This window comes from Pseudomassariella vexata (genome assembly GCF_002105095.1).
Source record: "Pseudomassariella vexata strain CBS 129021 chromosome Unknown BCR38scaffold_2, whole genome shotgun sequence".
In the NCBI taxonomy this organism is placed as follows: domain Eukaryota; kingdom Fungi; phylum Ascomycota; class Sordariomycetes; order Amphisphaeriales; family Pseudomassariaceae; genus Pseudomassariella; species Pseudomassariella vexata.
The window spans coordinates 2,004,549-2,026,729 of NW_024467957.1; the positions used below are offsets into that span (position 1 = coordinate 2,004,549).

General features: G+C 51.0%; 7 protein-coding genes across 7 annotated transcripts; 3 read left to right on the forward strand and 4 right to left on the reverse strand.

Annotated features, from left to right (window-relative positions):
• Window positions 1-864: 864 nt before the first annotated feature.
• BCR38DRAFT_333251 (uncharacterized protein) lies at window positions 865-2,547 on the forward strand (the record flags this gene model as incomplete). The annotated part of the gene is made up of 2 exons (XM_040855205.1): window positions 865-1,208; window positions 1,281-2,547. The coding sequence occupies 2 exons, from the start codon at window positions 865-867 to the stop codon at window positions 2,545-2,547; spliced, it is 1,611 nt and encodes a 536-aa protein (XP_040720008.1).
• Window positions 2,548-4,126: 1,579 nt separating this feature from the next.
• Window positions 4,127-6,861, reverse strand: BCR38DRAFT_333116 (potassium transporter-domain-containing protein; the record flags this gene model as incomplete). Its single annotated transcript, XM_040855196.1, has 7 exons — window positions 4,127-4,834; window positions 4,977-5,171; window positions 5,228-5,550; window positions 5,626-5,692; window positions 5,746-6,411; window positions 6,472-6,597; window positions 6,664-6,861. 7 exons carry the CDS (start codon window positions 6,859-6,861, stop codon window positions 4,127-4,129), a joined length of 2,283 nt encoding a protein of 760 aa, XP_040720009.1.
• A 1,545-nt stretch (window positions 6,862-8,406) lies between these two features.
• Window positions 8,407-10,263, forward strand: BCR38DRAFT_334387 (NOL1/NOP2/sun family protein; the record flags this gene model as incomplete). The annotated part of the gene is made up of 2 exons (XM_040855311.1): window positions 8,407-8,607; window positions 8,659-10,263. 2 exons carry the CDS (start codon window positions 8,407-8,409, stop codon window positions 10,261-10,263), a joined length of 1,806 nt encoding a protein of 601 aa, XP_040720010.1.
• Window positions 10,264-12,507: 2,244 nt separating this feature from the next.
• Window positions 12,508-14,305, forward strand: BCR38DRAFT_405712 (major facilitator superfamily domain-containing protein; the record flags this gene model as incomplete). The annotated part of the gene is made up of 3 exons (XM_040857980.1): window positions 12,508-12,911; window positions 12,979-13,925; window positions 13,983-14,305. The coding sequence occupies 3 exons, from the start codon at window positions 12,508-12,510 to the stop codon at window positions 14,303-14,305; spliced, it is 1,674 nt and encodes a 557-aa protein (XP_040720011.1).
• A 232-nt stretch (window positions 14,306-14,537) lies between these two features.
• Window positions 14,538-16,437, reverse strand: BCR38DRAFT_98854 (thioredoxin-like domain-containing protein). The gene is made up of 7 exons (XM_040865833.1): window positions 16,182-16,437; window positions 16,113-16,120; window positions 16,047-16,054; window positions 15,792-15,992; window positions 15,408-15,735; window positions 15,274-15,324; window positions 14,538-15,192 (listed from the first exon to the last, which is right to left on the reverse strand). Exons 1-7 carry the CDS (start codon window positions 16,306-16,308, stop codon window positions 14,758-14,760), a joined length of 1,158 nt encoding a protein of 385 aa, XP_040720012.1. The 5' UTR covers window positions 16,309-16,437; the 3' UTR covers window positions 14,538-14,757.
• Window positions 16,438-16,821: 384 nt separating this feature from the next.
• Window positions 16,822-17,804, reverse strand: BCR38DRAFT_454946 (RTA1 like protein-domain-containing protein; the record flags this gene model as incomplete). The annotated part of the gene is made up of 3 exons (XM_040861746.1): window positions 16,822-17,295; window positions 17,354-17,487; window positions 17,570-17,804. 3 exons carry the CDS (start codon window positions 17,802-17,804, stop codon window positions 16,822-16,824), a joined length of 843 nt encoding a protein of 280 aa, XP_040720013.1.
• Window positions 17,805-20,395: 2,591 nt separating this feature from the next.
• BCR38DRAFT_98910 (uncharacterized protein) lies at window positions 20,396-21,883 on the reverse strand. The gene is made up of 3 exons (XM_040865834.1): window positions 21,329-21,883; window positions 21,000-21,271; window positions 20,396-20,941 (listed from the first exon to the last, which is right to left on the reverse strand). The coding sequence occupies exons 1-3, from the start codon at window positions 21,521-21,523 to the stop codon at window positions 20,830-20,832; spliced, it is 579 nt and encodes a 192-aa protein (XP_040720014.1). The 5' UTR covers window positions 21,524-21,883; the 3' UTR covers window positions 20,396-20,829.
• Window positions 21,884-22,181: the final 298 nt, after the last annotated feature.

Genomic DNA, 22,181 nt, shown 5'->3' on the forward strand with positions numbered 1-22,181 from the left:
AAACGCGATAGGTGTTAGCGCTGCCAGGGTGTCTGGCTTCTCATCCGTCGTCCAACCATTGCTGTCGCCCAGGAAACAAATGGCCGAGCTCTTCTTGGCCAAAGTCTACTGGCAGCCTTCTTGAATCGTCCGACCCCTGGATGAGACCGAGCCCAATGGGAACCCCCTGCTATATGCAGGTACAGCATCCGGGCAAGGGATGTACTTTTCTTAGCTTCCTCCTCGTCGTAGAACCCCTCACTTGCTCATACAACCCATACACGACAACCTTCTGCAAGCGTAGTAGTGGGCTGTGTCTATGACCGGTTTTTGGGCACTCGACCCCGGTACTGCGGTAGTGCCTCGCACATCCTATGCAGGCGGAAAGGGTTGAACTCATCAGTATTCCTCGCCAGTCCGGTATTGCTGGACCCAAGAAGGATGGCGGCCGGCCAGGGCTAGTAGGAATCCAGCTGAGGCTTGGAAACGAGGGGCCATGTTGAAATAAGCTGTATCCCCCCGCTGCTGTCAGCCTGTTCTTCGACCTCCTCTTCTGTCCTCACCGTCCGCGCTGGGTTTTACGTTCGCTTTAGTCTTTGTTTTCGACAGTCCTTCACCGTTGTGCCGGCTGAGTCCGTCCACATTCATTTCCACAAGTCCTTCATTCTTTGTTTGCCCTTCGATTCCTTGGCAGTACAATACATCCACGTTGGCACTGTCCACCACAGTCATTTTATATCATCACCAGTCCAACAGATAAGGACCAAGCAGGACTTTCTTTACCCAGATGCTCATATCCCACACACCGTGACCACATTCTCTCATCATCTGAAAGATTTCACTTCTCTCTCAGCATATTCCCACAGAGACCCAACAGACATCAATATGAGGGCTTCTACAGCCAGCATATTGGCTTCCCTGGCTACCGTTGCCACAGCCAAAGACGAGGGAACATTTGCCGTTCTCAGATTCAACGGAAAGTTCCTCACAGAAGGTCAGGTAGACCCAATCGTTAGCCCTGGCACGGCTTCGACCCATCTACACGGCATCATGGGAGGAAGCAACTTTGGTACCACAATCCAAGGCGACCAGCTTCTCGATTCCGAGTGCACCAACGCCAAGATCAAGAATGACAAGAGCAACTACTGGATCCCCGAGGTTTTCTTCCAGGATTCCAACAACGGCAGCTTCACCAAGGTGCCAATGATGTACATGAATGTCTACTATTTGTAAGTTCCACCTAGCAGGAGTCCACTGTCAGACACATTTCAGATACATTTATATATTAATGTCTATGACAGCTTCGAGGCTACGGACGATAAGATCGAGGCATTCCCCCCAGGGCTGAAGATAGTCAGTGGTGATGCTATGACGCGGGATCCGCCTGCTTTCGGAGGCGGCCAAAACCTTGACCCGGATGCTGGTCCCATTCAGCCAATTCAGTGGATCTGCCCTCGGAAGCAGTACGAGCCACCATCGTATCCAGTTGGGTCTGATGGCTCTACAGCTGGCATTCAAGATCCTAATGACAAGGGTGCTGGTGCCGGCTTCCCGCTTTATCCTTGCGACCAACTGTATTCGCCTTTGCGCCAGGATATTCACTTTCCCTCTTGCTACAATCCCGAGGCCGGACTCGATGACTACAAGAATAACATGGCATACCCGAGCTCCGCCTCCGGTGGGAAGAAAAATTGCCCTGATGGATGGGTTCACGTACCCCATATCTTCTTCGAAGTATACTGGGAGACTACGCAATTTGACACGTTGTGGGAACCAGATGGACAAACGCAGCCATTCGTCTTATCCAACGGTGATGCTACTGGCTTCAGTTCCCACGGAGATTTTGTCTCAGGTTGGGACAAGGATACTCTGCAAACTATTATCGACACCTGCGATGCCGGCACCCTCGGCATGGATACATGCCCCCAGATCCCAGGAGGTTTGAGCGAAGATATGGATTGCACCATCCCGTCTCCCATTGTGAACACTTTGAGCATCGCCGGTGTCTTGCAGGCCCTTCCTGGCAACAACCACGTCACTGGCTGGGGTTATGGTGGTATGGCCAGCGGAACTGACTCCGACAACACCGACTCCTCAGGAGGTTATAACGCCTCGGACTTGGGTTCATCTGCCACCGAACCTTCTGCTACCGGCTACGCCGGCACCTCAACCGCAGACGGCGTGGACCCCACGCCCAGCAGCAGCGCCACTAAGACGTCCATCAATGTCGTTGGTGGTGAAAAAGCCGCGGCTACGTCAGTACCCAGTGCTGCATCTGTCTCTGCACCCACCACTTCACCGAAGCCAACCCCGACCCCGACCACGTTGATTAGCAAGCCTTCTGGCTATGGTTATAGCATTGCTGATGGTGCAGCTTCACAGCCTTCGAGCCCTGGCGAGAGCGTTCCAAGCGATCGCGGTCATGGCGCCGACTATACCGTTTGGGATTACATTACGGTGACGCGGACTACAACGGAGTGGTCCGTGCCGACAGATGCGGCCGCTAAGCGTCATGTTCATGATCATATGGCTCGCCACCGTCGGAGCGGTCGCTTTGAACGCCGATAAACCGGTTCTTACGTTTTATTGTACATGACGTTATTTAGGGGGTGGCGCAGCTTTCGGTGGTATAGGGGATAGAAAACCGGCTGGGGCCGCTGGTACATGCTTTGGTGTATATTCTGTTTCTTTGGCGTATGACACGAAGACACGAACGCTACTATCCATGTTGGGGGCGGGTCTTTTTGAATACTTGGAGTCTTGCTTGAGGTTGCATCTTTTAGATATTCGATTCTTCGGCCTCGGGAATAGCTCAGATATGAGAATGTTCTCTGGCTTTGCCCAGACATTAGGGTATTAGACATTTGGATAGGGCGAAACAAATTCAAGGCAAAGTTGAGCAATTGTGTAATTCAAACAACCCATATTTGATGTGAAGACTCTTGAAATGCGTATTTAACAGGCGTGCGGCCACCGATTGATCGCGAAGGCTGGTCCTACGTCGCGATACGTGAGCGAATAGTCCTGGACGTGGTCAACCTCACTCCAAGTTTTCCGCTCATCAACCTAACGACTGACTCACACGCCTGACCTGTTTCGTCATGGGCTTATTATATGCTTAGCCGGGACACCATCTCCAAAATCATGTAGAGCATTAATCCTCGCATAGTATTCCCCTAGTGCATAGTCAAGGTAGGTTGGAGAGCGATTATCGTCCTGACGATAGACGTCGTCGTGGGCAAGTCGTCCAAATACTACACTGGTACGGGTAGCGGTGTTTCCCTGGCCCTCGGGAGTATAGGTACCGCTCCAGAACTCAACTTACGTCCCTGCCTCGCCAGGTCGATCATAGCAGCAGCGCAGCATTTACAGCTCCTCGACCACTTGACATCTACTTGACTAGGTTCTGGAATCAAATCCGAAGCCGAAGCCGTTTAATCGACCTAGTACCTTCTCTCGTATGTTAAGCACGCACCACACGGTAAGAGGGAGAATAGCAAATCCTGGAATTCAATTCCACTAAGGTGACTAGGTGACTATAGCTGACGGACGACGGTCGCTGTATTACAAGAAGTCGTGCATTGAAGAAACTTTTATCTGCAGATCTGATGTTGGGGGATGAACCGCTTTTGTGGAAGCGATTCGTCTACCATTAACTAATAACTCTGCGAACTTGGCACACTTAGCCTTGGGCTTTATATCCTCGCAAAGAGTTGTTAGATAAGTGATATTAACAACTCCGCTAGGTAAGACCTAAACCTACTTTAATAAGATCACCCTAATATTAAGGACTCAAGTACCTCTGTCTATGAGAGAGGTAATTACAAGGGTCTGGTGTATGTAATAAGAGCTAGCTACTAGGTTAGTTATAGATATGGCTATACCTATGGACCTATATATCTATTGTATAACGCTCTCTTCTAGAATGTAATCTGAGTAATAAATAGTGAGCAGAATTCATTAATTCCTAAAAAACTGACTCTCAGCACGTATTTTATAGTGCTGGAGTGGATTGTTGTGGAATGGAAACGTAATAGTAACGTATTCAGTGTATTATGAGCCGTGGCCGCACATCCCAAAATACCGTATTGAAAAGTACTTGATGCAATATCCAGTCCAAGGTCGACAACGGCCAGGCTTACAGCCGTTAAATCTCCTTGACAAACCCAACCTCAATCAACTTATCCGCATCAATATCCAGATCCGCCAATTTAGTTCTTGTGTTCTCCCTAAGCCACAAGAAAGTACCCAGTAGCACCCGTCTGAAAAAGGCACCGATCCCATCCGCATTCTTGATACGCATCGTCTCCTTGCCCAACACGTACACCGTCTGCGCATCGCACGCTACCCTTAGCGCCTCCAGTTCGGGCGCCTCGGTGCCCCGACGAGACGAGATCAACAGTTCAACCTGAGCGACCAGTTCCCGCGCGAGCCCGGGCCGAATCACATCATCGGCATACCCATGCCGAAGGACCACGGCGTAGCAGCCCGGTCCTACACCATCGATCTGCCTGATGACATAACGCTCGTCCATGGGCACCGAGGGGACGGGTAGCGGACGCATGTGGAAGAAGAGGAGTATGCGGGGCCGGGCGGCGAATTTGATGAGGAATTGCGTGAACGACACTGGCAGTACGTTCCAGTCGCCTGTCTTGTCAAAGAAGATGCCGAGGCCGTCGACGGTGCTGATGCGGGAACCGCCGTACCCGACGGTGAGATAGGGGGTTGATTCGGTGGAGCGGATTAGACTGCTTGGGGCGAGTCTGCCGAGTGACTCGGCGGCCCATTGAGATTCCTTACCGTAGCGCCAGAGGACAAATATCGAGGAGAGGATGGCGGCGAGTAAGATTGTGAACTGTAGATACGTGTAATTAGCGTTTGATGGGAATTGTCACAGTTATCAACCATAAAGAGGGAAGAGTTTTTATTTTGTTTTGTTTTGTTTTGTTTTGTTTTGTTTTGTGAAAATCGTTGAAGTGGGTGGAGAAAAAACATACCCAGGCACCATCAGGTACTTTGACGAGTACTGATGACGTGAATGCTCCATCGAGAGAAACAAATATGAGGAATACTGGCAGGATCAGATAGAATGGTGTCCTCCAGATCAAAATTGCGACCAACGCAAGCATGCACGTGGTGATAAAGGTGACGAGAATGACGCAGACACCATAAGCATTGCCGAGAGAAGTTGTCTACCTGCTGCGTAAGTCCAGTGTGGAGATATTGGGGTCCGCGTCACAACTCTTACATTGTTATAGACAGCTGTCACAATGATAGTACCGATCATCAGCAACCAGTTGGCCATGGGGATGTATATTTGGTCGTGAAATCGACTGCTCGTGTGGACGGTCTTGACGTGGGGAAAATATGACAGACGCATGACTTGCGAAAGGAGCTGGAAGCTGGATGTGATCATGGCCTGCGAAGCTACGATTGCCGCAAGAACTGCAAGAACCAAGCTGAAGTAGAGGGTTCCTGGCGGAACAGTGTAGAAGAAGGGGTTGGAGTATGCTGTCTCGGTTGCATCCATGGAAATATAGGCTGCTTGACCCGCATACGCCAAGATGAGACCTGAGATTCAGGCGCGTTAGAAATAGTAAATGATGATGACCGGCTGGTGGGTGTTGGAAATAGGGCAATACTTACAAGGAAATGCCAGACAAAGCCAAGACATTTGCACAGCCTTGCGACTGAATGCACCCAAATCTGCGAACTGTTGTGTATTAGTCCGCTCTGTTCTGGACGTACGGAAGATAGGTTGCTTACGAGAGCTTCAACACCAGTGAAGGCTAAAAGCAGACCACCGAGTGACTTCCAGCCTTCGAATCCATTTCTGGTGAGGTAGGCAAAGGCAAAATATGGACTGAAGGCCTTCAGCACTGTGTGATCGTAGAGTGCAAGGTTGTATATCCCCGAGCTGAGGTTGAAGAGCAACCAAATTGTGACAATCGGCGCAAAAGCTGTGCCGAGTTTGGAGGTCCCAAATGGCTGGATGCAAAACAGGAACACCAGTATCGCACAAGAGATGCCAACGACAGCCGGTGTTCCTAGTGCGGGATTCGCAACTCGGATGCCTTGGATAGCACCAAGCACCGACTGGGCCGGCGTCAGAACACCGTCCGCGAGAACAAGTGACACACCAATGACACCGATGACCTTCAAGGCGAACTGAGCCGTGGAGGAGTTTTCAAGGAAGCTTCTTAGTCCCCTGTTGATGGGCTTCAGATCGTTTGTCTCATAGCGATCCATCTTGCGCATTCCACCCTGACCATGAGGATCTTGTTTTGCAATGTTGGTGTATCGTGACAGCAAGCTGTACAGGGCGAAGGTACCTCCTTGGCCATCATCGTCAGCTGCGAGGACGATGAAGCAGTATTTGACGGTGACGATGAGAGTGAGAGACCAGATGATAATCGACAGCGCACCGACGAGCTATTGAGAAGGGCGGGTTGTTAGAGGATGGAACGCGTCTAGAGGGAGGCCTGGGCTTACATCGTCCCAGCTAGGTTGACTGGTGAAGGTTGATGAGTAAACATAGAGAGGAGAAGTTCCAATGTCCCCGTAGATGACACCGATGCTCTGGAAAGACAGCCACAACAGTAGAGGTCCGCGATAGGCCTAGTTACCCCTATGTCAGCAGAGAAGACTTGCGTTACTCAAGGAGGCGGCGGCAACGGTCTTCACCTGTTTGTGATGCTGGTCCAAGTCGACCTCAGCGATCCGTCGTGCTCTCTCCTCATCATCGATATCGTGTGTTTTCTCGCTCAAAGCCGAAGACTGTTTTTGGCCTGTGTTGATACTGGACTTGGGAGAAGTCAGACGGAGAGCCCCTGTCCCACTTGAGGTGCGTCGAACCGACTCGATCGCATCATCTTCAGCCATTGCCATGGTGGGCAAGAAAAGGGTGAGCTGTATTTTGTTCAGATGCTGCAAGTACGAGAGTGATACGAGCAAATAGCAAGCCAGCAGGAGAGAGGAAGAGAGTGATGACAGAGCAGTGCCGATCAACAAGTCGCGTTACACTGGGAACATATAAATCTCTTTATAATCCGTGCTTGCATGGAACTGGGACACTGGACCGGACGAGGAAAAATCCTTTTATAATCCGTGCTTGCATCAAATTAGGACACTGGACCGGACGGGGAACCCTTCCTTGGCCACAGATCAATCATTTTTACCCCCATCTCTTAACGAGTCGAGGCCTGAATGCTCGAAGACGCGTTCATCCGGATTACTGAAATGGGATCGCGAGGATCTCTTTGAAGTGCACCATTGGAAATCGGTGGGTGGTTGCTGGACCCAACCTGGGAGTATGGTACAGTCTACCTGAGCCCGGAGGCCGCCCAGTTAGAGTCTCAAAGCATATTTATATATCAAGTCTTAACTGAGACTCAGAATATGGTAGCCCGCAAACAAGACGCTGAGACAAGATGGTCCTGTGCTGAAAAATCGCGCAAAATCGACCCCACTGCCGTTAAAGGTTATAAAATGAAGCTCATGAACTGAGATATCTGGCGAGAGTATAAATAATAGCCAGCGACGCTTGGAGGTACAACCCAAAGGTTTGTGGGAACCTGTTCCTCTGCTATGAGAAGGTGGGGATCAGCGGAGTGCGTCAGAGTAGTAACCAATGGCATTGAGCCAAAAAATACCTCTCACCCCTCAACTCCTCCAATCGTTGCTCGCTGTGGCCATGGCGATGGCCCCGTTTGGCTTCGAAATCCAGCATAGAAACCAGGTCAGCAAGGTGTAGGGATGAGAGTGTATATGGATAATGAATGGGAATGATCCCAGGTGGCAGGGCCCGTCACATTGCGTTGGCTGAACTGAGGAAGCTGGCAGACCTGACTGACCCCTGACTTGCGCAAGCCCGCAAACACAAGCGGAGATGCGTGATACAGTGGGACAGACATCGGTAGGTGTCGAGGCGGTAATATGAAGGAAAAGCAGCTAAGGTTTCCCGCGCATATGAAATTTCATGTTCATTTGAGCTGCGCTGTGTTGAGCACGACGGACTTGATGTAGCAGGGCCGCCTCTCCTTTTCTCAACCCTGACGTTGTGAGAGCACGTGAAGGAATTGTGCAGGCGAAACGCCTGCCTAAGCACCCCATTTTCGGCCAGTCGCGTCTCCAGCATTGAAAATTCATAGATGACAGGCGTCAAAGTAGCAGTATCACAAGTCATGCTTGATGTCCGCCTGAAGTGAAGCACCTTTATCTGTGAAATTCTTCCCCAGGGGAGCTTCTGCGGCTCGGGGAATCTTCGGCTAAGGAATTGGCGTATCGCAACCTCCAATTGGCGGGAATATGACGGCGTGGGCCTGAACCTCTCATGCTGCGGCTACCTTCTTGAGAAGCTTCGTTTTTTCTTGACGTTGAGCCTGGAAAGTGCAGTACTACAATGCACTGCAATTGGTGCGCTGAAACATGTCTCTATATCATGAGACGGCCGAGGTTCTGTCGGCTTCAGGCCCAGCCGGCGGCAATCTGAAAACACGCATCTTTGGAAAGAAGGATCTGAAGACTTCTCAACAACAAATCTATGCACTAGCCGTGGAAACATGCAAGTGGAGTCCCGTTTTGAAGGAAGTTATTGAAAATGCTGATATCCTTCGGGTCGAGCGCAAGGTATGATCAGTATCCAGTCCAAATTTGAGAAATGTCACTGATGCGAACTAGCTCAACCCGATCCTCGCTGTTTTGCTGGTGCACGACTTCCTCTTAGCAAAGCAGGGCATTGCTCTCCCGGCTACACATGGGTTGAGGGCATCTGTCGAGCGGCACAAGGCCCGCCTGACTTCAGAGTTCACGAGATCAAGACTAAGAAGGAAGGCGCCATCAGTTGATGTCTTGCGGCAGCAAATAGAAGCCGACTATGCTGTCAATTCTGGGGCACATCCCCGCTGGGTGCGTGTAAATACGCTTCTGACAACTCTCGAGGATCAACTGGAATCGACCTTCAAAGAATTCACCAGAGTTTACGTGGTAGGAGATGTCATATCTGGCTTGGGCAAAACCATGTATTTGGACGAGCACATTCCCAATCTCATCGCCATAACACCAGGCTTCGAGATCAGCAAAACGGACGCTTACAAAACAGGCAAAATAATATTGCAGGATAAGGCATCCTGTTTTCCAGCGTATCTGCTTGATCCTTACTCCGAGGACGGTGATGTTATCGACTCCTGCGCTGCGCCGGGTAACAAAACAACTCATCTGGCCGCTATAGTCCACTCGCGCATCCCAGAAGGCGAAGACAATCATTCCACGGTGTATGCCTTTGAAAAAGATCGCCATCGGGCAAAGACCCTGGAAAAGATGGTTCAGCTGGCTGGTGCAAAGGACATCACGCGCATTAGCATTGGGCAAGACTTCCTGAAGGTGGACCCCAAAGCAGCACTCTTCAAGAACGTTGGGGCTCTGCTGCTTGACCCTAGCTGCTCGGGAAGTGGTATTGTTGGTCGGGACGTAAGGCCTACGGTCCATCTCCCAGTCGCCCCTGACGCGAAGGCCCAGAAATCAGGCCAAAAACCGGCGCACAAGCCAGGAAACAGCCAGGGCCGTAAACGCAAGCGAGACGAAACCACACCGGGTGAAGACAGCCCGCCAGTGGTGGTTGATGACGATGGAAAACAGACGGTACTTTCTGAACAGGAGTTGGCGGCGCGCCTGGATGCCCTATCATCGTTCCAGCTTATACTTCTCGAGCACGCCTTCAAGTTCCCGTCAGCCAAGAAGCTCACCTACTCGACATGTTCAGTTCATGCCCAAGAGAATGAGCAAGTTGTTCTCAAAGCATTGAAGTCCGATATAGCAAAGCAACGCGGGTGGCGCATATTGACGCGAGATCGCCAAATTCGAGGCATGAAGGACTGGCCCGTGCGAGGGTCTGTGGATGCTGCTGACGGCAATGCCATTGTCGCGGAGGCCTGCATTCGCTCGTATAAGGATGATGGACGCGGTGTGATGGGCTTTTTTGTTGCCGCCTTTGTTCGCGACGGTGAACAGTCTATTGCGGACGACGATGAGCCATATGTACGGGATGAAGATGGTCGAATCGTCAGGGATATGTTTGGAATGCCTATGTTGAAACCAGATCATGCCACCACGGCGGCGGCGGCGGCGGCTCCTGATCATACACGTCAGGCCGTGGGTCACGTTCTTGTCACCGGCGCGGACGACGCAGAGATGGACTCTGATTCAGATTCAGACTCCGCCAGCGACGATAGCGCAGGTAATTCAGAGAGCGTCGATGATGAAGAATGGGGTGGGTTTGGCGATTAGGCATATTAATGCATTTCATGAAGTCTAGTTGACGATTATTTTGCCCGCAGACCTGGCACATTTGACCATCATCGTTGGAGACATGCCGCAACCGCAATACAAGAGAAAACGAACTGACAGTCATTCAAATGTCGTTTCCCAGTCAGCAGGAGTCGGGTTCCAGCCCTGCCTAGGGGGGTTGAATTTGAGGTCGTATCATCAAGTCCCACGCCGTCCATTTCGATACTCTTTGTCACTATCATCTATCTCTCACCTTTAATGATGAATGCGACTGTCTCTAACCCACGCTGTCCACGACAGCCTGTAGTAATGTAAATATCGATGCCTCACTTGAGATATTATAGCCTAGTTCCAAACATTGCGGCTCATGAGACAAGCTGCTTGCGGCACAAGTTCAGCCGATGCACCAGATCTCGACCGATCACTAATCCCTGCATGCCCTGGACAGATGTCTAAGTCGGGGATCTGGAGATTACACGATTCAACCACGGTTATGGTGTCGTGATCTCGCCACTGAATCCTCGTTATCGCGTAAACTATATTCTTAGTCATCGATGAGGAGACCCTCCTCGACGTGCAACCTGATTATGATTTGTACATGGGAGAAATATAGCGTTCACAACAAGTTCCTAACCCCGATCGCGAAGAGCGAGACCTGCATAAAACGCTCGCTGGTGAGGTGGTTATTGCGGACTTAACTCACAACCGGTCTTAAGGAAGCGCCTCCTTCGGGTTCGCCAAGTTGAGATCCTAGTTACGATGATGCGGACGAAAACCTAATTATTCCCGGCTAAGGTGAGATGTACTCGGATATAGAATTGGTCACATCTCAAGTTCGTCTCATAATAGGTTGTCGGTCTCTTATCAGCGCCAACGCAGATAGAACAAGTGGAGACTTCCGACATTTGTCATGGTACAAGAGATGTGTCTTCTGACTTTGGCAGGTGCTAAACTATGGGATCCTCACATCGACACGAGTATTAGCGCCTGCGCCTCAATCAAGGAATGCTGGCATAAGCCGGTAGCCGGTAGTTTTATTCCTCGTAATCGCCGACGGTGTTTTCGGCGTCAACGAAAGCCGATTCCAGAGTAAGCCTTAACGCAATGCCCATTATTGATGCTTACGAGCCCCGCCTTGCACAACTAAAACCGGAGCCTCGACCCAGTTCCCACGGCCCTTTCAGCCCATGCATGAACTGACCGAGATGGCGGAAATCTGATCTGGCAATGAGGTGCCTTCCGCTAACTGATGCTGCTTCAGAATAACGGGCAAAGGTTAAATCCGTCCTAGGATCTGCGGTCCACGAGTAATCCTGCTTCCAAAATTTAAGATTGACATGGGTATGACGCAAAGTGGACCGCTGGAAGAACTGTGAACCGCAGGGTTTTGTTGTGCCTCGGCTTGAGAAGGCGCATTAATATAGTGCTGTCCACGAGAATGGAGCAACAGCAAGGGCTGCAGGTCCCACTTCCGCGTGGCAAGATTCTGGATTTAGGCAGCCTGTGTGATTGAAGGTGTGGCAATTCACTGTGCCCAGAAACATGGAGCTGTTGCAGGGCGTATACTTACCTTCTGTCAGGACTTACGCACGTCACGATGATGTTGAAAACCAGTGGCTACGATCTGCCCAAATTGACAGGCTTGGCCAGTTCCAGCGGGATGGGTGACCGTTAGATCAGCCTCGACGATAATTGAACAATTCTGTGCGACGCTAGCAGACTGGTCCGAAATCCGAAATTGATTGTTCATCTTGGGCAAACATCATGCCGCTACTGCATAATCCTCCACCAAAAAATTTAAAAAGGGTCACGGAAAAAGGCAAGATCGGGACTTCAGCACGGATTTAAGCGGACTGAGCCCGTTTCATCAACAAATGGGGCATAGCCTATCACATAATCACGCACAAAGCTCCCGAGCTCTAATCAGCAAGGAAGGAGCCTGATCGTTCGTCTTGCCGCATTATGAAAGGACGAACCCGCTTACAATGGAACATGATTTGGATCCGAGCATCCATGTGGGCCAGCCCAACCCAGGACATATCCCCCGTCCTGGATAAACCAGAAAACTCCGTCCCAACAGCCGGGGGCCAGTAGATATAACAGCTATGCCTCGGCCGGGCACTTTCCTTCATCTTGAGCTGCGAAGTATTTTAACTTCCTTCCTTCCTTTGCCGTGCATGCGTGAGTTCTTGCGTTGCAGTACAGTATATACTACTATACTATACAATCGTACGACTCACCAAGATGTCGGCCACGCTATCCTCCCCCTCGTCTTCTTCCATCACAGCGACAGAGCCCGAGCGAGATGCCGAGTCACAAAATTCTAGGACGAAACCAGGATATTTCGCATTATTATTAGATCAGGCCGGGGTAACTCCAGAGGTTTTGGCGTGGGAATACAAGGGAGAAGGAACAGTGGAGGAGCCCTTCATCGTCGACTTTATCGAAAATGACGCCAAGAACCCCATGAAGTTCCCCGACTGGAAGAAATGGACCATCACGATTTTGCAGGCCGTGGCGGTCCTCGCCGTAGCCTTTGTGTCGACAGCATACAGTGGGGGTGTCACGGAGATAATCCTGGAGTTTCGAGTGAGCACCATCATCGCCATTTTGGGAATTTCCCTCTTCGTTACCGGGTTCGCGTTGGGGTAAGCATTTGACGGCTTTGACTATATACGGCAACTCTTTCTCTGAATATAGCTTACCCTCCTCTAGACCTCTCCTCTGGGCCCCCTTGTCAGAACTTTACGGAAGACAAGTCCTCTTCTTCATCACTTACGCGGCACTGACGGCCTTCAACGCCGGAGCCGCCGCCGCACCGAATATGCCCGCCCTGATCGTACTTCGGTTCTTTGCCGGCACATTCGGTTCCTCCCCACTGACTAACGCCGGCGGCGTCATCGCCGACATGTTCTCAGCCCGCCAGCGTGGCATGGCCACGGCCGTCTTCGCCACCGCGCCCTTCCTCGGTCCCTCCATCGGCCCCATCGCCGGTGGATTCCTGGGCGAGTACGCGGGATGGCGATGGGTCGAGGGCCTCATGGCTGCCTTCACCGGTCTTCTCTGGATCCTGGTCTCGCTCTACGTTCCCGAGACGTACGCCCCCATCATCCTCCGCCGCCGTGCCGAGAAGCTGTCCAAGCTTACGGGCAAGGCGTACGTGTCGAAGCTCGACGCCGGCAAGCCGCGCAAGACGGTGGTCCAAGAGTTCAAGGTCGCCCTGTCCCGTCCGTGGATCCTGCTCTTCCGTGAGCCTATCGTCTTCTGTGTCTCCCTGTACATGGCCATCGTCTACGGTACCCTGTACCTCATGTTTGCGGCTTTCCCTATCGTTTTCCAGCAGCAGAGGGGATGGTCTCCTGGCATTGGCGGCTTGGCCTTTCTTGGTATTGCCGTTGGCATGATGTTCTCCGTGGCTTTCTGCGTCTACGATTCGAAGCGTTACCTGAGGGTATCCGATGCTCATGGCGGCCATGCCCCGGCTGAGGCCCGCTTGCCCCCGGCTATCATTGGTTCGGTCTTGCTTCCCGTCGGCTTGTTTTGGTTTGCCTGGACAAACGGTCCTGATGTCCACTGGATCGTGCCTATCATTGCGTCGGCCTTCTTCGCCGCCGGTCTCGTCCTCGTTTTCTTGAGCTTGTTGAACTACCTTATCGATACTTGTAAGTCCTCTAACAATGAGTACTCATCGTTTTGCACTACGCTAACTCCCATGCCAGATGTCATTTACGCTGCCAGTGTTCTAGCTGCCAACTCCGTTCTCCGCTCTCTCTTTGGCGCCGCTTTCCCTCTTTTCACCACCATTATGTACAAGAACTTGGGCATCCACTGGGCCTCTTCTGTGCCTGCCTTCTTGTCACTCCTGTGCCTCCCCTTCCCCTTCCTCTTCTACAAGTACGGCCATGCCATCCGGATGAAGTGCAAGTTCGCCGCCGAAGCCGCGAACGTCCTACACAAGATGCGCACGAGAGCCGACGATGAGGAAGATGATGAGGACGACCGGTCTTATAATGCACCTAACGACAACAACGCGGAGAAGTGAGATGGAAGCTTGAGCACAGGTGGGATTATGTCGGAAGCTAGCAAAGTCAACAGCTAGGATGGTGCTACGAGGAATACCGTCACCCTGGAGCAGGAGAAGATCAGTTTTGAAAAACATGCTTAACAAAACTGGATGGGTGTAGAGGGCAGGTTGGATGAGCTTGAGATACCATATAGACTTGCATCAGCGACGGTAGACTGATTGGTTAGCGTTTGCATACAATGGCGTTAGAGGCAGCATACTTACACTCGGGCGAGTGGTATGCATAGACGGTTTGAACACTTATCACAGATGATCTATTTTCACTATTTCTACATGTTGACCTGACTCATTCTGACCCGTCCCAATTGTCTATGAAGTTTTCCGGCAAAGTGTAAGCCGTTGGCTGATTGCATCTTCTTACTCAGTACTCCTACCACTGAAACATTCTGGATCGCAACCTCTGAAGCTCCCTAGAGCTCATCCCGACCAAGCTTGATCTTCATCCCCGGAAAACTGGCCACAGAAACCTTCCTTGTAGCCCTCACCCGCCCCGCTCCCCCATCCCCTTGCATCTCAGTCGGAGCCAGTGTTGCACCCGGCGGCGACCACGGCTTCACCCGCCCTTGCCATACCTCCAATCCCCAGCTCTGCAGCGCCCGAGGTGTGATGGGTTTTCCGCGGGGGTAAGGATAGATGTTTCCGTTGGACAGTTGGTGAACGGCGCCGGAGGGGAAGACTCCTGGTTCGAGGCCGAATTTGGCCGGTAGCGAGGGGAACTCGAGAGGGTCGGCCGTCACCATGGTTAGGGAGTCATAGTAACTTCTAGCCATGGTTTTGAGGGTTGCGCGGAGTTCGGTGCGTTCGCGCTCGGTGGAGGCGAATATGTATACTACGGGCCAGCCACGCTGGAAGGGATAAGTGGTAAGAATCAATTATGAGGTCCGGCAATGGTTTGCGACTGGAAGCAGAGTGCGTTGCGGACTTACGTCTAGGTACCGCTGGTGGTTGTAGATAGATAGTTCGCCGATGACGGGCCGCTGGGAAGACCAAGATTAGGTTAGTCAAGTTTATGCGCAGCATTCGGACGAGCGAGTATTCTCATGTTGTTGCACACACGTACCGACGCTTCCTTCACAAAAGACTCCAATGAAGCAACATCAAAGGGGCCTCGGAAGACTTTAGTATCGCCGTCAACTGCCTTGTAGCCTTTCAACGCCGGTGCTTCCATCTGTTCGGCAGCCCAGGATTCGACATCTGTGGTGAGGCCGAAAGTGAACTCGTCCTTGAATTTCGCGGCAATGTCCGAAACGGCGGTGCGCGAAGACTCATCGTAATCGTTCAAGTACGCGATGAACACAGTCTCGTCGATAGACTTGAAAACATTCAAACTCCCATTGTCAACTTCAGAAAGTGTTGGGCGTTGCACCCGTCCGGCCCATGAGAGGATACTACGGCGGTAATATCAGCGACTGTTTTGAGCAAGGTCATGAGGTTGTATACTGACGCTGCGGCTCTCCGAGGCCCAAGGTAAGTTGCCTTGGCCTCGCCCTTTTCAAAAAGCTCGATGCGTGGCCAGGACGAAGGAGCCTCGTGTTGCTTACAGATCGTGGAATGAGATGGTTCCGTGCAGTCGATGCTCAGAAATAACACATTGGACTCGGGGGTTGCTAGTACCCATTCCGGCTCTAGGGACTTGCACTTTTCCCTACATGCAAGTTGTGAGTGATGATATGCCGCTGTAGCCTGTTGGGCAACTCACTCGGAGGGCTACGATCAATCGAGGTGTTAGCACATCGCAAACTCCCTGGACAGGCTCGTATCATACCGCAACAACTGCCACAATGTCAGTGCATGTATTTATGTAAAGTCCAGAGGCCAGGTGCGTTGAACTCACAAGCTACTACGACGACATCGTGCTCCTTTAATGTGCTCTCGACATATTCCGCTGAGGCATGTTCCCAACCGCGGACACTGACGGCCAGTGTAGCGAGCGACGCTAATAGCAACAAGTGACACATCATCGCGACGGCGGAGGGGGTTTTCCCGGCGAGAATGAGTTTTGTGGCTGTCTGTTTTGCGTGATGGACCGAGATGTTGTCGGCAAGTTCGCGATATCGTCAACGTCTCATTTTGTAGGTTCTTAACCTAAGTCGTGAGCCATGAGTGCAGGGATCAGCTGCAGGGTAACGTCGCTCCCTATCTCCTAGACTTGGACTTTTGATGCAATGCCAAAACAAGAATTGGACAATCCCACTAGCCAATAATGATGGACTTCAAGAGGAATGTACCGGGTGTATTCAGGGTCTGTATGATGTTTGTTCTTAAGAGGACTGCAGATCCGAGGCAATACCGTAGTAGTGACGATGAACGGCTCATAATTTCATGACACCCCATGGCTAACCCGGTAGCGACTATCCAAAGTTAACTTCAATATCTGCCTTATTGCTTAGCTCGTAGTAATTTCAATAGATATTTAATTCCAAATATCGAAGCCTATTACCAGACAAGTCGGTTTCTTCACAGCCAGAAGTACTTCATTTCCTAGCACCGGCCACCCCTACCTCCTCCGCTAATGACCCCTTGGATGACTTACCTGCTCCCGTACGGTTGAATATCAGCCCCGGATGACCAATGCAAAGCGCATAGACAGAGCAAATAATCAAAACGCCCTCGGGCCCGATGAACAGGGGCTCGTTGTGGATCAGCGCGCCCAGGTAACCTTCACTGAGCTCATCGACCCTATACGCACACCTAGCAAGGATGAGCAAAATCGCCAAGCCCATGAATCCCAGACATGTCTTGAGGCGCCCACTGACGGCGCTAACGGCCCTGGACTGGGACGATTGGAAGTAACGGACCAGATAGTCGACCAGCAGTGAGCAGAAGATCATCAGTGTCGCTACTTGGAAACCCAGACCTGCTAACGCCAGGTCCACCGCTACTTGACTAGTACCAGTGTTGGTCGTAGACATGGCGCCGCCGACGCCTTGTAGGACGAGGGATACTATCTGACAAGTTATGTCAACATGGTAATCTGGTCCTCAGCTCGGATGGTATCCGACTCACATCGCAAGAAATGAAAATCCAGTTGTAAAGCCGGGGTTTAATCCTGGATATGGACGGATCCAGATTTTCAACCAGCTTGGCCATAGTGACATATATAGCCGCACAATAAAACACTGGCGCGGTCGTGATGCAAACTGTAGATGAACAATATCAGCACTGCCCCGCCAATCGGAAAGTATACTAATCATTCTGCGAAAAGGAAAACAAGGAGCATACCGATCTGAGTTGTGAAGCCGGGGAACGAGAACGGATTATAGAAAAGCATGGTACGACCCCCATAGCCAATAATCTCGTCGATGCAACCCGCTATCATGCAGCCCCAAAACCACCAACTCTCCCAGAGAATGCCGAGTGCAATGTGAAGGCACATGGCCACGAAGTACAGACATATGAAGGCAATGCTGGCGCTGAGCACAGGGCGGAGCGCAAAACAGAGTAGTCTATGGGACATAAGGCCAAGGTGCAGTTCTCGCCTGGACCAAAGGCGATTAGCCCGTCAGGAAGCCTTGGAGCTGACATGGTTGGTGCTATTATCCTTAGAGGTGAATATCAAGATGTCCCGTCATTGGGTTCCGTTCACCGTAGGCTTCTTAGGGATAACAACGGATCTAAATGGTTTGATATGATCTGAATTGTTTGTGAGTTTGCAGGAAATATTAGTAGGTTCGCGCTATTCGCGGCCGGAAGGACATGGAACGAAGATGCAATATGCTTTCTTTATGTCAGGACTGACTGAAACACAGAGAGAGCAGTGGCCCCAAATTCAACATTGAAATATATACCACACCGAAAAAGGGCAATATAGTCTTCTTAACCTGCGCCAGTGATTTGGATTCGTCACCATGCATCAATCGGGACATCTCCCTACTAAATCTTACCTTCGTCAGTCAGCCTTGCCTGATTCCTTGGGCTAACCATGAAATGTTTGTCCGACTATTACGCACACACTGCTCTGCTGAATTTGACGAATCAACAGTTCTTTCGCACGAGCTTAGCTGGGTGAAGAAAGCGCAACCACAAAATACGAGCAGCCACGTACTTCGACGGTCCAATTCCCAGACTTGAAGCGAACGAAAAGATGAATGCGATAGCGATACAGATGGTTCCTAGAGGCAACTCACCGAGGACTGATATGCGGCGTATCTCTGAAAGTCGCATTGCAAGCGCTGTAAAAGTGGATAGTTCTCAAGTTGCGTTGGCAGTTTCCGGCGCTTTCCAAGCCAACGTCAGCCGCAATCGCCTTCAAACTGGCTCATTGATTTCATGACGGAGAGAGGACAACGGTGCTCACAGGGTCGGTATGGTCAGTATGTACAGCTGACAAGTATAAGACTTACAAGTCTTCAATAGTGTCTGAGTTACATCTTTGCGCTGTGATGCCGCATCAGGCCCTTAAGAGAACGTGATTTCAAGGCGTTCCCCAGTCCCGTTCTCTTCCCTCTGGCAATGGGTCGTATATGACATGGGTGACAGTGCCCGCCGTGAAGAGATTCCAGACTGTACATAATCCTTACAGCTGGTATTTACCAGTTTCTCTTGGTCTTCAGTCTAAATACTGCCTTTCTATAAATGAGATGTCTTTAGTAACAACGAGGTCGGGTTTTGGAAGTCAGTTCGGAATACTAGTCAAACCTCACCCATGTTGCGTAAGATGGCCATAAGGTAAAGTCGGGGCAATAGATACCGGAACATAGGCGGAACCATATCCACTCTCAGCTTTAGACGGTGACGAATTACTTTCGGGAACAACCTTGGCGCCAAGCATTAAAATCCCGCTTAACGCCGATATATCACTTCGAAGTCGAGTTACGCTATGCTCTGTCGCATTCTACGATATCTAGATCTTGCGGTATTGCCTAGAGCGAGATGTCGATTTGAAGTGCTCCCCGCGATTTTATTAGTCTATGAATGCTTTAGCGAGTATACGGATACCTCGGTATACCTGAAGCCGTAAGTCGGTCTCATTTTGAGTGAAGTCATATGAATTGTTCAGGAAACCCGCGGGCAACTACACGAGTTTCCAAGTGCATATGCCCTAAAACAGTACTCATGGGCTGGCTCGTCGATTAGAAGGAGGATAACGGAAGCAAGTCTGGCATGGCATCTGGTGGAACGAAAATAAATGCGCGAACGGAGAAATGTGGTTGACTGCAAGCCTCCAGAATATATGATAAACAGGTCGAACGAGGACACCTTCAGGATATGCATTACACACTGTAAATGGCACAGAATAAAGCTATGAATCATAAACAAGCCCCTGATTTCGGAGTTCTAAAGGACAAAAGATTGAATGGGCGGGAACGCTGCCTTTACATGAGAACCATGTGAGACCTCGAGGCAATATAGGACTTGTTGTTTTCCCACCATGCGCAGAAATATCGTCCAATTAAAATGATGCCTCTATGGGCTAGCTTCATCCAGCAATCAAGCTGTGATACATGCCATTTTTTGTATTCTTCACTTGGTGTTTATCCGGAGTGAATATTCGTGGTCATCAGTGCTATCAGCCGAATGCAAGTAGAGCTGGACAACCGCGAGCGCTAGCCACGATCTTTCTCCTGAGCGTATAATTGAGAGCTGAGTAACTAGCTCTGGGAACTGCGTCGCGCACGCGTATACTGAGACTCAACATCATTTCAGACACGAGATTATCCCACAGCCACCGCATAAGCAGCATATCAACTTCCATGACTGACTGTGTTGGGTTCATAATACATACATACAGACGCTGTCATGACTCGTGGCAATTGTGCACCGCAAGTTGGACAGAGCACGCCTTTGAGTAGGCGCCGATTGAAAGGAATGGATTTTAAGAACACAATTTGATGCATCGGAATTCGTCGCAGTGGCTTCAAAGACGTCTTTGCTTACTGGTAACGTCATCAAACTGGCGCAATGACTCGAGTGCCGCCGCCAACGCAACAGTTTCCCGAGGTAAAGATGCCCAGGGACCACAGAAATACTGATTGACGATTTACCCGATTCGACTTAGTACGAACAAAATATGAGTTCCGCGTTATTTTGCCGCGCCTCAGAACCCCGGTCCATGTTCGGTGTATAGTGTTTCATCTACAACCCTGCAAGGATTTAAAATTGACCTGGGAGATCAGTTCAGGGGATGGGTGTGATCGATTCAACCTTCCCCAGAATTACCAAACAATCCCATTTGCAAGGCGAGCTGCAGCTGCAGGCAGTTCTGCAACGGTCAATCCATTGTGAGTCTGCACATGTCACTTGTGTGCTTCAACTCGAAAATACATATGGGTGCCAAAAGCCGTGTCAAAACGTGATTGCAACATAGACATGAATGATGGAGTTTGTCATACGGCATCCACGCCCATAGATACAATTAGAAGATTAAACAGTATGTAGCCATGCGTCCCAGATCGTTTCTGCATGACAAAGCCCGTATCACAAGTATAGCCGCAGCCTTCCAAGCTGGTTGTTCAAGGTCTCAAGGTAGACCGTCCTGTCGCTTAAGCGAAAGCGAAGGCAGCGAGGCCGGCAGCAGCGGCGAAAACGACGGAGCCGACCACGGAGGAGGCACCAGCAGTGACGGGAGTGGTAGGCTTGGGGGTGGAGGTGGTGCTGCGATGGCATGTTAGTATATAGCGCTTTCGTCCCCAAGTTGGTTGTAGCAACTCACGTGTTGTATCCCGGGATGGAGGTGCCAACCGAGGGGGTAGCAGCCGGAGTGCTGGTAGAGCTGACGGTCACGGTGGAGTAGATGACAGTCGGGATACAGGTGGTGGTCGAGATGGTGAGAACCGAGCCCGAAGGGGAGCTGGATACCTCAACAGCTGGGTACGTGGTAGCCTTAGGGCTGACCGAGGTAACCACGGTAGGAGCCTGCGAGGTGGTAGGGACCACGGAGCTGGAGGGGTACTTGGAGCTGACAGGGTACTCGGAGCTGGCGGGCTGCAAGACAGTTAGCTTTCAGTCCGCATGATATATCATAGCCAAGGCTAGACTCACAACATCGACAGTGGTGTCGGCGGGGGAGGTCACGGCCGTGGTGGCGTACACCGAGCTGTAGGTAGCGGTGGATCTGGCCGGGCAGTTGGTGACGCTGGCGGCGCAAGAGGTGATGGTCACGTAGTCGGTAGAGTAGACGGTGATACCGGCGGAGGCAACTCCGGCGAACACGGCGGCGACAGCAGCGAAACGCATTTTGACGGTTTATTGGGTGGTATTGGTACGTTGAAAATGACGGGGTATTTTATTGCGAGTTGGTGGGTTTGGCTGGAAGGAGCGTATTAAGCTGGCAGCTGTGATTGGTGTTTTTAAAGAATGGACGACCGAAGTCAAGTTGAGTCAGTGGATTGGCTGGTTGGGCTGATGAGAGAGAGGAGAGAAGGAGAATCTAAGTGTGGAAGGCATCCAGTATTAATAGCTTGCTTGGCCACAGAGTGATAAGGAATAGGAGCAAGCTATTGGGAAATTACCGCTGGAATAGCTTGGAGTCCTCCCACAGACACTGCAACTAACGGGACCGGGTACGGCTCCACTGGCGTGAATTATGAACATGGGAGTGACTCCGCAGCTACCAAGACGTGGAAACACTCGGCAATCAGGACCCTGAACCTGACCCAGGAAATCGAAGAAATATGCAATTTGACACCTGGACGCTTGGGTATTGCCTCATGTAACCCTCATCCAACAGCGAACTCGTTGCGACTTTGCGAGCCGCCTCACGAAGCAGTTTGGTGCTCGGCGGCAGACACTGCCTGTTGCTAATGAATGCACCTGCCCGTTCCACATATTCAGAGGTGCGTTATGGAATAAGTCCAATGCCGGATTTTGGTGGGTTAGTCTGGACAAGTTCGCG